We start from the raw sequence: 12,486 nt of genomic DNA, 5'->3' as shown, positions 1-12,486 counted from the left end.
TGTATGCTGTCTATGCATTTCAATAAAATAAATCCTAATTAAAAACAATGAGCTATGCATGTTTATACATTTAATTTATTATTTGATTTCATTTACCACCACCACCAGCACCCACTCTCCAGTATGACCCACCAGAACCACCAACCAGCACCCACCGGCACCACCCACCAGTACCCACCAGCAAAACCCACCAGCACCACTTACCATTACCCTCCAGCACCTATCTTTATATACGCATACACTTCTGAAACGTGTTTAACAAATACGTATATCATTTTTTTATATATATAAATCAGTATTCTAGCCCTTTATTTCAATGTCTGTTGCAGGTGAGCGTGACTGCGAATATGCAGTATGTACATACAATGATTGGTCAGAATGGAGTGGAAGTTGTGGTTATTTATCGCGATCACGTACTGTCAAAACGACAATAAAAAAAACGAAAGTTAGAGCCCTGACATGTGATGGATTGTTGACTTCTTGTTCTGCTTATACAACTCAAGTACAAAGAAAACCTGTTCTCTGTTAGTATTTTTTTAAAGCAAATGGTTTCTTTAGATTTTCTATATCAATGTTTATAAATGATTTACACGATGTTTGTTTTATAAGAACAATCTTACCAGAACACGAAATATAAGATAATATATACTTACTTACTACTAATAGCGAACTGCTTAAACAAAAAGACGAAAATATATTTTGACATGAAAATTTGTGCTGCGTGTAATTATAAGAACAAAGCTCTTTTGAGTAAAAGGTTGTTTTTCTAATTTCCACAAATTTTGTATAAGTCTCCTCTTTATATTTAAATAACCGCCCCTTAGCGCTTAGTTAAGGGGGGCATTTTTAAAAAAAATACAAAAAAACTTGGTTTTTTGTTTATTTCAGCCTCGACAATTTACTGTAATAAAATTTGAAATGTTCTCAGTTTTACCATAATCATATCTACCAGATGCTAAAATGTTTTAATTTTTTTTATATTATATTTATTTGACTACATTATACTAAAATTTATATACTTTTGCTTTCGAAGGTAACTGCTCTTCAGTGAAATGCACAGCCAAAGCCTGGACAAGCTGGTCCTCCTCCTGTGGTTTTGCGACAAGAAGTAGAACTTATTTGAAAGAAACAGTCACTCAACGGTTGTACAGCTGTGATGGATTAAAACAATCTTGTCCACAAAGTGAAGAACAAAAGAGAACTACGCTATGTAAGATGCAATACAGATTTATAAAATTGAAAAAATACAGTATTTAAATGTTTATGTATGTATGCTATGTATGTAAACGAACAAAAAACACTCCTTAATTTTTCTGCAAATATCTTAGGGGAATAAATTTTCACGAAGTTAGCCAAATTATTTTGTAAATTTTGCAACAAAGAAACTCACAAAAAATTTTTTCTCGCGATTTATGGCTTTTTTTAAAGTGCTGTTGTAGAGAAGACATAAAAAAAGGACTGCTGAAGTTAACATTCACATATCCATTTTTGTAAGTACTAGGTTCACCAAAAGAAAAGAATAGTGAAAATCTTAAACTTTCTTTGATGTAACAAATACGTTTTTATAATTGAAAATTTCGTGCAGGTCAATGTAACTATGTGCAGTGTGTGCCAAATACATGGTCTGGTTGGTCCGCGAATTGTGGAAAGGCCACACGTACAAGAAGGATACAGTCTGTTCAAAAATCTGTAATGAAATCAACATGTACTGGTTTGACAACATCTTGTCCAAACACAGAAGAAACAGAAAGCAGAAACAAACTTTGTACGTATCGAAAATGACCAAAAATTGTAAATATTTAACAAAATAAATTTTAAAAAAAATGGTTGAAGAAAGTAACAGTTAATGATTTTTTTAGGTTCATGCAGCTATGTAGAATGTGTTGCAGCTACCTGGTCGCCATGGTCTGCAGATTGTGGAAAAGCGACAAGGAGTCGTGTTATGCAAATTATATCGAGGACTGTTGAAAGATATAGTTGCGATGGTTTGAAAAAAACTTGCCCTACTACAACTGAGCAGCAGTCAAGAACCAAGTTATGTAAGACAAAATGCTTCTTTTCGATTTTTAATTCAGTTGTGTATTATCGTACACAGGGTAAAGCAATACGCCTAAAATGTTTATAAAATCTTCGTGAAAGATCTACGTAAAAATTGCTATAGAAACTCTGATATAAATGTTTTTATTAGTTTTGAATGGTGGGAATGTAATTTTTTATTTGTTTTTTGAAAAAGCAACATTTTGATTTTGTTTATTCTGTTGCATGATTGATGTGAAGCAAAATCATAAATTCTTGTTGCGATGGACTCTTCCTTGAATGATACTAAATTGACCTTGTTTTAAAAATTGTTTTGCATTAAGCCCGATAACAGTGTTCGCGCTATCGTTGCCAAACAATTTCTGTATTAAATTACTGTAAATATTTTGTGTTATATCTAATCCTTTTTTTTAACAGGTAAATGCGAGTATGTAGAGTGTAAGCCAGCAGCATGGTCTGAATGGTCAGCCGAATGTGGTACTGGAGAAAGAAAAAGAAAAATACAGATTGTGAAGAAAATTGCTATGAAAGAAAGTTGTGAAGGGTTGCCAACATCCTGTCCGATGAAAGAAGAAAATGAAAAAAGAAATATCAAATGTAGGATTTTATTTCTCAAAAATGTGTAGCAAGTTTTGTCGAAATGCATTCCTTGTCCACACTGTTGCATATTCTCGTTTTATTCAGGTGAGTGTGAACATGTTGAATGTGTTGCCGGACAGTGGTCTAAGTGGTCAGCAGAATGTGGTCGCATATCAAGAAGTCGACCAATCAACACCATTATAAAAACAGTAATGCAGTATGATTGCACGGGGCTTCAACAATCATGTCTAAAGTCAAAAGAAACCGAAAATCAGGAAAAATTGTGTAAGTGCTCCTATTGCGAGTCATGTTTGAATATCTCAAATGTTCGATATCTCAAATCTTTTATTGCTGTCAACAAATTTGTTCCTTCTTTTGTACGGATTATTAAAGTGAGAACTTTCAGTTAAAAAATTATTTTGGTGTTAGCATCCCCAGAGTTTTACAAAATCATGTTGAACAGTAAAGTTTAAGAATTAAGCTTCTTTCTCTTGGAGAGTGAAGGCTGTTGAAAATTAGGAAACAGCGTTAGCATTCGAAATAAAATGGTACCTTAAATAGAATGCTCAATCAGTACGCCCTGGGGTTTAAATTTCTCGTATCTTACAGTACCAGTATGAAACTGAGTTAAAAAGACTGTCATCACACTAAATTGAAAAAATACGTTTCTATAAAATGTCTACCTCTCCATGTCTTTAACAGTTTTCTGCCTAAACGGTGTGATTATCTGTTATATTATGGACACAGGTGAATGCAAGTACGTACAATGCGTACCAGGTCCCTGGACAGAGTGGTCTGCAGAATGCAACGGTGCGAAAAGAACACGAAGTATCAATGCTGTTCAAAAAACAACAAGGAGACTGACTTGTGAAGGCCTTACATTGACTTGTAAAAATTCCGAAGAAACAGAGACAAGAACGAATTATTGTAAGTGATTTTTGGTTATTGCATTACAATTTTTTTCAGCAAAAAATATCATTTTCACTGCTCAAAAATTACATTAACCCAAACATTTTTCCACATAAGTACGAAGTATGAATAAGTATTACAACGAAATTTGTGTTTACAATCTAAAATTATTCCCAGCACTGAAATGTTTCGTATTAAAGACATCCACTACTGAAACATACTTTCGAGTCGGGACTGATGAAAAATGTTTTAAGAAGATGACCAACTTGTCATTCTTAAATATGTCTGATTATTTTGTCTTGACAGTGAGTCCTCAATAATAAAACTATGACTTTTACTCCAGTTAGTTTTCAAGTTCGACATTTTGGGTATTTCAACCTTTCCATAATACTTATTAGATCTAACTAATCAATTTTTCGATGTTAGGTCCACCTGGTGAATGCAAGTATGTAGAATGTGTTCCTGGGGCGTGGTCAGAATGGTCTACAAAATGTGGTGCAGGAGAAAGAAGAAGATTGCTGCATACGGTAGAGAGGACTATACTTAAATATAACTGTGAAGGATTGAGGCAGACATGTCCAAAAGACCAGGAGGTGGAAAAAAGAACAGAGATGTGTAAGTTGTATCATTATTTAATTTAAGGCTACGAAGTGGGATGATACATTCTTAGAAATTTCGCGTCATACTTTTCATACTTTTCGTATTCAAAAGTCCTAGTCCTTTTTATAAGAGTCGCTAGAACTTAAAAAGACCTTTTAATGATACGGTAGAGTTACCGTAGTTTTGACACACACTCATATACATATTTAAAAGATCTCGAAACTAAGACAAAATATTATTTTTTGAAAATACGTGTTTGGATGAGTTGTGAGTGTTTACAAAGTTCGTATATGCGCGAACATTCTGACAGGCAAGAAATGAAGGACCTAGGCTAAATTGACAGTTATATAGACTATATAGTTGACTATATAAACTATTATCTTCTCTCTTTATAACAGGAGACTTCCCAGTTTTAGCTTCTGTGTTTTTTTCACTTAATATCTTTAATCGTTGCGATATGTTGTTAATTTTTTTGTCTCTGCATATGCGTGTCCATGTCCATTGTTCTCGATGCAAAAGCAAGACATTACGTCACGGCGCAACTCATCTATATGGTGATGTACTTCATTTTATGTAAGGAATTTCCAAGATGGAGAAAAATCTAAAATGAAAAATACACTCCTGACTTGGCGCTTTGGTTACTTTTAACAAAATATTTTTTCCACTAAACGATATGGTCAAATTGCTCTTATTCAGATCTCCATTGTTTTGCATCAATTTTTGAAAATACCATTCTATTTAAAAATTATTTAAAGTATTTGCCGCCATATCTGGCTAAAGACTCATTTTTAACATTAGAAAAAACAAAATCTCATAGGTAGAGGTATTAGCGACACAATATTGTTTATTGCGTCATATTTCCACAAAAATGGAGGGAAGTTATCAAGACATTTTAAGCCGTTACGATAAAAAATAATAAAGATGTTTTTTTTACCTATTGTGCTAAAAAAAACCACATGAGTATATAAAAAGTGTTTTTAACACTTTTAAGATTTTTTAACTTTTATTTGCTTGTGTATATAAGCTTGAGAAATAAAAAATTAAATTCCTGATTTATTTATAATGCAAAAAATTAAAAACATTTTACGGAATAAAATTTTTGAATTATTTAAATGAATTGCCGTATGCTTCAATACCTGATACTACTTTGCTTTCATTTCAATCCGATAAAGAATACCCGCGAAAAAATTAATTAAAAAAATTTGGAAACGAGTATCCGTGAAAATAATGAAATATATCTTTTTTCGACCCGTGAGATTTTTGCAATATTACGATGTTTCATCGCTTAAATTTCTTAACCATAGGTGAGTGTAAAGAAGTCAACTGTATTCCACAGACTTGGTCTGAATGGTCGGCTGAATGTGGAAATCGCGAAAGAAGTAGAAGTATAAAAGCGATTTACCAAACAGTTCTACGTCACAGCTGTGATGGATTGAAAACAACGTGCCCACGATCGGAAGAGAAGGAGACGAGCAGCGTACTATGTAGGTTTTGTTTTCCATTATAATTTTTGACAAAAGCTCAAATTTCACAATTGGATAATTTTTCTTCTAAATTCAGTAAAGAAAAAGGGATCAGGAGAAAAATCTACATTCTTATTTCTACTGAGCTATACGTGCTATGTTGCATTTTGTACTGAAAATAAACATTCCTTTGTGAACAAAAAACAACAATGCTATTTTTTAAATTGCTATTTCCAAGCCGCCAAGAAAGAATAAAAACGCATGTTCGGACTTTTGGAATTTAAGATCGTTCGATTTAAAACTTTTGTAAATTCACCAAACAAATTCGAATCATTGTTTATATGAATTGAAACAAAAAAATGGTTTTGGGTGAGCTACTTTTATATTTTTTGTGTGCTATGGAAATGCTTTTATTTGTTTACGTTTTTATATTACTATTTTAATAATGGCTTCCCAAACCGGTTAGTGTGGCTCCATACAAAGCCCTGTTTTAATAAGCCGTAAACCAATCAAATCATCGGTTTTCTTTATACTATAACCGTTTTTTTGTATCAGTCAGGTAATAATTAATACTATGTGCTAATTTATTTTTGCTAGAAAATTGTTGTAAATAATGAGATGTAATATACCTTGGGTGATTAATTGGGAGTTTGTTTCACCGAAGTTATAACTTAAAAAAAGACCTTAGGGGGGGGGGGGGGGCTGGGTACACCCCTTCCCCTCCAAAAAAAAGAAATAAAAATACTTCGAACTAGCTTAATAGTAATGAGACTTAGAAAAGATGTTTTTTCCAATTTAAGAACTTAAAATCTTCAAATGTTTTATCAACATTATAGGCACGTGTCCTTATGTACAGTGTGTCTCGGAGGTGTGGTCAGAATGGTCTTTTGAATGTGGTCCAGCTGAACGAAGTAGAGATATCAAAGCAGTGAAGAAAACCATCCAAAAGTTGGATTGTAAAGGACTACAACAAACATGTCCTCGTCCGAAAGAAATACAGGAAAGAAATAAGCTGTGTAAGTGATTTTCATTAATTAGTTAGGGTAAATAGATAAAACGATCTCTTTTTATGCTGACATTGCTTGCTTTTCTCTTCCTGTAATTGGACCCCAAATTGTGCATGCATTGTGTGTTGGATGAGAGAGAGAGAAGAATCACAGTGAAATTCCGTTGCACCTAATGTCCCTAAAACAAACATATTCTACGGTAAACAAATAAAATGCCAATTAAATATATGAAATCTTTTCTTTTTCAGGTGAGTGTGAATTTGTGCAGTGCGTTCCTGGGACATGGTCAGAATGGTCAACAGAATGTGGAAAAGCGACCAGGACTAGAATTATCAATTCAGTTCCTAAAACCGAAAAGAGAGAATCTTGCGAGGGTTTGACTTTAACGTGTCCCTCATCTGAAGAGACAGAAACGAGGAGTAAGAAATGTAAGGAAAGAAATTATTGTGATATAAAATACGCGATACACTGGAATACTAAAAATATTATGTAATGTATAACCACCCAAGCCAAAAAGCAGTATCATTCAAGGAAGAAAGAAGTGCGTATTGAGTTGAGCTCGTTTATTCAGTTTTTACATGTCACATATTAACGCAGTATAGTAAGTGCAATCCCTAACGCGTTACAACTGTGACTGAGAGCAACCACGTGACTTTATTGAACCAAACACGCCTACAATCATACATTAACACCGTTGTAGGCAAAAAGCTGCGTGATCTACGTAGTACCATTGACGAAATAAAGGAAAAATAGCACTTTCACACAAGTCAAAGAGGGTGTTACTCGATTATTATTACTAGGTAGCGCTAAAGCACTCTTGGACGACCGCCTCTTAGTGTGAAATATTTAATCATACGGTCATATCTTGCGCTATCTCAAACATTCAAATTCAATTGAAAAATAGAAAGTGGAGATAGCTAAACAGAAAATAAAAAAAGTCAGACAGAACCGGCATAAAAGACAACAAAAGATTATCGCTTTAAGAAAATGTACGCCCAGAATTTAAAGAATTTAAAACAAAATTGAGGATAAAGTACTCCAAAATACCTCGTTTCCAGGGCATTTTGCCTTTGTAGAACTTAAAGGATCCTGATGACAAGAGGATGCCAAAATAGTATTACCACGCAGTGAGCTTTAAAATATTATTTTAAGAAGAGTAGTGACAATAAAAAAGGAGAGAATTCCAGTGTATTAAATGCACATTAAAGTATTTCTTTGCATGCATAAATTTTAAAACGTGCTTAAACTATTTTGTAAAAAACGGCATTGCTCGGGTCATAGGGGGCCCGAGACAGGCGCAGGGCTGGAACAACGATAATTTTTGTTACTCCAGTGGTACTTGAACCATCGTAGTAATTTGCAAGTTCAAAGGAAAATAAAAAAGAAGAAAGGAAAAGGAAAATGGTAATCATGTCATTTGTTTGTCATAGGTCGTTGTGATTATGTGGAATGTATTCCTGGACTGTGGTCTGAATGGTCTACCGAATGCGGTCGAGCTACGAGAAGTCGATCAATTAATTCTATTCAGAAAATCGTGGAGAGATATAGCTGTGAAGGATTGACACAATCATGCCCAAAACCCGATGAAGAACAAAGCAGGGACAAAATCTGTATGTACTACTTTGACTGAATCGTATACGAGGTTACGTGCGAGCTCCTGTTTTTCTCGTGTTATATTTGGAAAGGGCGGTTGGGGGTAGAGATTTGTTTGAAATAATAGGCATAGTAAAGTAAAAGACGTGTACGATAATGGTCTTTAATTTTTTAGTTAGGCTAAGGGGACTTTTTGTAATTTTTTCTACATTGTCAAAATAGAAATAAAAAATACTCGTAAACAAAGGAATCAAATATAACCAATCAAACGGTGTTATTGTTTAAGGCTAGCAGTAGAATTCTACCTGTCTTAGTGTAAAATATTTGTCTATGTTATCATCATCATAGTTCTCGTATTGCCTGTAGCCTCGTTTGTTTCCTGCCTCAGTTTAATTTCCTAGCAAACCAATTTACGTACAGGTGAGTGTGAGTACGTTGATTGCGTGGCTGGAGTTTGGTCCGAATGGTCAACAGAGTGTGGTAGCGGGACAAGAACGAGGCCTATAACAAGTGTATCAAAAACCATAAAAAAATCCAGTTGCGATGGATTAACGACAACGTGTCTGAAAACTGAAGAGACAGAGGATAGGAAGAGATTATGTAAGAAATTTTGTCTTTTCAATTATTATAGTTTTCTTTTCGTTCGAGCCGTGTGAAGGCTATTATACCGATGTTTTTGCAGGTACGTGTACTTACGTTGACTGCGAAACAGGAGCATGGTCCGAATGGTCAGCAAAATGTGGAAATGCAACCCGGAGGAGAGTGATCAGTGCAGTCGTGCAGGAAAGTGAGATGGAGAGCTGCGAAGGCTTAAAACAAACTTGTCCAGACTCGGAAGAAGTAGAGAAACGCTCTTCGTTGTGTAAGTAATTTGATATAGCGTTACTTGTTCTGTGTGGATTTGTTCCGATTGTAAGGCAAATTAGAGAAATTGGTACACGTTACCGTCTTACAATAAATATGTACAGGCTGAAAAACCTGAAAAGACACTCGTCATTTACAAACTTAAATGCATGACTGCAGACAAATACAAACACACATTAAATAGAAGATGGTAGAGGGCCATAAATTTTTCTTTACGTTTGCCAATGCCTTTAAAGGGTGGAATACATGGCGAAAAGCTTATTTATATAGAGTATTTTTTTGTAGGTGAATGTCCATTTGTTGAGTGTGTACCAGGGGCATGGTCCGAGTGGTCTGCTGATTGTGGAGAGATGCAACGAACAAGAGCGATTGACGTGGTGGAAAAAACAGTCAAAAAAGCTAGTTGTGAAGGACTGCTGCAAACTTGTCCAGCATCCGAAGAAACCGAGTATAACGAAGCTTTATGTAAGATTATTTTCTGCTCAATTTTGTTTAAAAAACCAGCTATCAGAAATGTTTTAAATTCAAGAAAATTACTGCTTTCTGGAAATCTAATACACAAATAAAATTCGCGACATTCGCGAAGATTAATCTTTGCAAAAAAGTGTAAAAGTGTTCAGTTATATCATGTGTCTTTTGTTACGCTATGTAGCCGTCTGTTTTCTCAAGGTACGTGCAGTGCTATTAAATGCACTTGGGCACCTTGGAGTATGTGGACGAAAACTTGTGGAAATGCTGAAAGGTCACGTGTTAGTATTGGTCAGTTAACAACTGTTAAACGCTTGTCTTGCGATGGACTTCAAAAGACATGCAGTGAGAAGCCACAAACCGAGAAAAAGACGTTTCAATGCACCGGTATGCCGTCCATCTTAACTACACGCCATATTATTATTATTATTAAGAATAAAATATTCCCTTCATTTAACATCAAGGTCTGCCACTTGTTAATAGCTATTTCAGAAAAGTTTGAACGCCCACTGTGACGTGACAAAAGAATCTTTGGTGTATATTAATTTGAATTCAAAACAGAGTCCAGTATTTTCTGTCTGTATTTTCTTCTTTGAATTTAAACCTCGCTTTAGAATTTTGATTTTATTTACTAGAGTTATTAAATTTATTTAAGTTATTTTTTTTTTATTTCAGATGTAAAACCAACGCATCAGACAGGTACTTTTCTTATTATCTTTTCTGGCGTTTGATTGGCTAATCTACACGAAATATATGCTATATTTCTACTGAGAAACGAGCACAAGTTTTAACTTATTTTTTAATTCCACAGTGTAAAAAGGTTATGTAACTAAGAACTTAAAAAACTCCAAAAATATTTCCGATATTTTTTCGGCAATAACTACGATAATTACTAAATATTCACGGTGACTATTTTTTTTGAGCGAGAATTAAGAGACATCTGGTAAATTTAAGAAAAAATAATAAAACCTTTTGTGGGCACGTGTTTTTTTTGACTGTTTGATATTCCAATCAAACTTGCTGATGAAACGTTTTCTCGTTTCTGTTTTCTTAGAAAACAAGAAAACTGAATTAACACAACAATACTGTCTGAGCTCGACCTCGTAAATTATACTCTTAGTTTGTCACTGTTCGTTTCTTTGAATGTCTTGAAAAAAAATAATCAGGCAATGTTTACGTTTATAATTTGCTTGTTTAATAAGTATGACGCAAGCATACTCTATGCCTGATTGTGTTTTATACATGTGATCCAGTTCGAATGCTTAGAAAAAAAACATGTCATCATCCTAAATCATACGTTATGCTGTTTGTTGATTCCATATTGCATGATGCTATTAATGTGTATTGGTGCATGAATAGTTAGCGCCACCGAAATAAAACCACAGCCTTCGCAAGGAGGACACCTGTTACGAGCAGACACCTTTCGGTTCTCTTTGCGAGTTTCCTGGGGTACAGATTTCCCTGGCTTATGTCACTAATTATACATGTTTTTGTATATAGCCGGCTCTGACACGTGTAGTGTTAAATACCGTGCGCTTGGCTGCTATGACGACGATCAGAAAGTGCCTCGCCCATTACCAGAATTGATTTTAACTGACCGCGATCCAACTTATCGTACATGGACTGGCAAAATGATCAACTGGAAAAATTGGGATAGCTACCATGTTGATTTTATTTGTCGATGTGCTGCTAAAGCTAAAGAATTGAAGTACAGATATTTTAGTACTCAATTTTACGGTAAGATAATTTTTTATCAAGTATTAAATATCGATTTTTAAAGTTTCCAGTAAGCTCCTGCTAGAACCATTGTCCATTTTTTGTGTGTAGGTGAATGTTGGTCTGGACCAGAAGCTGGTGATACTTATGCGCGCAACGGAAAAAAAGATTATTCGCATTGTATTAAATCTAGGTTCGAATCATGTAAAGTGGGTGATTTAAATTGTGTTGGCAAGAAGGAGACAAATTACGTATATGAACTCAGTGGTTTACAATAAGGCTGTTATGTCCATTTGTGTAAAATTGCATTTAATTTTTTTTAGGGATGGGAAATATAAAACAGCAGATTAAATAACTCTCTGATAGGTCATTTATGTTGTAGGTTATTAAAAATGTCTGCAAGCAGTAAGAATGAGGTCACTAGCCGTGCGAGCATTTAATTTATATCGCAAAACTGCTTTTTGTTTGTGTCTGTATAACACAGAGAAATACGGGTATTGATATAAGGGAATAGTCGGTAGCCTGGGTTCATCTGTCCGTCCGTCCTTTAATTATCGCATTTCGTGTTTCCGTAGCGCGACTATCTTTCTGCGGACAGACAGGCAGAATAGCGGCATATAAAGAAAAGTAGCACAAGTCTCCACTCGCAACTACTATTTATATCTCTCAACAGCGAAGTTATGTTATAGACTAGCTGGGTGACCCCGTGTTAATCGCGAGGTTGAACGCCTAAGTTCGGGTAAGCTGTTTCTAACTTCCGAGTAAGACGTATAGTACAGGTAAACCGTGTAGGATGTCGGTGAGGCGTTATATTGCAAATATACGGTGTCGCACATCCAGTGGAGTGCTAACAGTGATCCATCATGTATTTTCAAAAAATGTAGATAAAACAGTTACACAGCAAATTTTTTTTTGCAAAAAAAATTTTCTTGAAAGCTTAGGTGCAAGTGCATAATTTTGCTATATCATATATAAGCTATAGCTACGGCCAAGTAGTCAAATACAGTTAGCTGCAACGAAACTTTCAAATAGTATATTTGATGTTAAATGTGCTTAGGTAGCTGTTTAATTAGGTAACTTCTACGAAAACCTATTCCAAGAAAATGTAATTACTGGGTGATCGAAATAACGACAGGCTGTTTGACTGTGTTTTGCAACTATGTTCTTCCTTAGAAACTGGATGACTGTTTTAGTTTGACGGGGTAACAACAGGTTAAAGGATCACCAAAACTTATTCAGTAAAATAAAAT

General features: G+C 34.7%; 1 protein-coding gene across 2 annotated transcripts in view; it reads left to right on the top strand.

The window, feature by feature from the left end:
• LOC130662382 (uncharacterized) overlaps positions 1-11,591 on the top strand; it is a 32,303-nt gene extending 20,712 nt beyond the window's left edge. For both annotated transcript variants that reach the window (XM_057461238.1, XM_057461239.1), the window contains exons 22-40: positions 330-524; positions 1,034-1,210; positions 1,586-1,765; positions 1,860-2,039; positions 2,455-2,634; positions 2,722-2,901; positions 3,364-3,543; positions 3,952-4,140; positions 5,430-5,609; positions 6,425-6,604; positions 6,844-7,023; positions 8,026-8,205; positions 8,609-8,788; positions 8,871-9,050; positions 9,338-9,517; positions 9,722-9,907; positions 10,196-10,219; positions 11,021-11,257; positions 11,348-11,591. In XM_057461238.1, coding sequence (XP_057317221.1) covers positions 330-524; positions 1,034-1,210; positions 1,586-1,765; positions 1,860-2,039; positions 2,455-2,634; positions 2,722-2,901; positions 3,364-3,543; positions 3,952-4,140; positions 5,430-5,609; positions 6,425-6,604; positions 6,844-7,023; positions 8,026-8,205; positions 8,609-8,788; positions 8,871-9,050; positions 9,338-9,517; positions 9,722-9,907; positions 10,196-10,219; positions 11,021-11,257; positions 11,348-11,514 — 3,335 coding nt within the window. In that variant the 3' untranslated portion in view covers positions 11,515-11,591. The remainder of the gene's footprint in view (positions 1-329; positions 525-1,033; positions 1,211-1,585; positions 1,766-1,859; positions 2,040-2,454; positions 2,635-2,721; positions 2,902-3,363; positions 3,544-3,951; positions 4,141-5,429; positions 5,610-6,424; positions 6,605-6,843; positions 7,024-8,025; positions 8,206-8,608; positions 8,789-8,870; positions 9,051-9,337; positions 9,518-9,721; positions 9,908-10,195; positions 10,220-11,020; positions 11,258-11,347) is intronic.
• Positions 11,592-12,486: the final 895 nt, after the last annotated feature.

Source organism: Hydractinia symbiolongicarpus, chromosome 10 (genome assembly GCF_029227915.1).
Source record: "Hydractinia symbiolongicarpus strain clone_291-10 chromosome 10, HSymV2.1, whole genome shotgun sequence".
Classification (NCBI taxonomy): domain Eukaryota; kingdom Metazoa; phylum Cnidaria; class Hydrozoa; order Anthoathecata; family Hydractiniidae; genus Hydractinia; species Hydractinia symbiolongicarpus.
The sequence above is the reverse complement of the archived record's forward strand: the minus strand, read 5'-3'. Positions and strand labels throughout refer to the sequence as shown.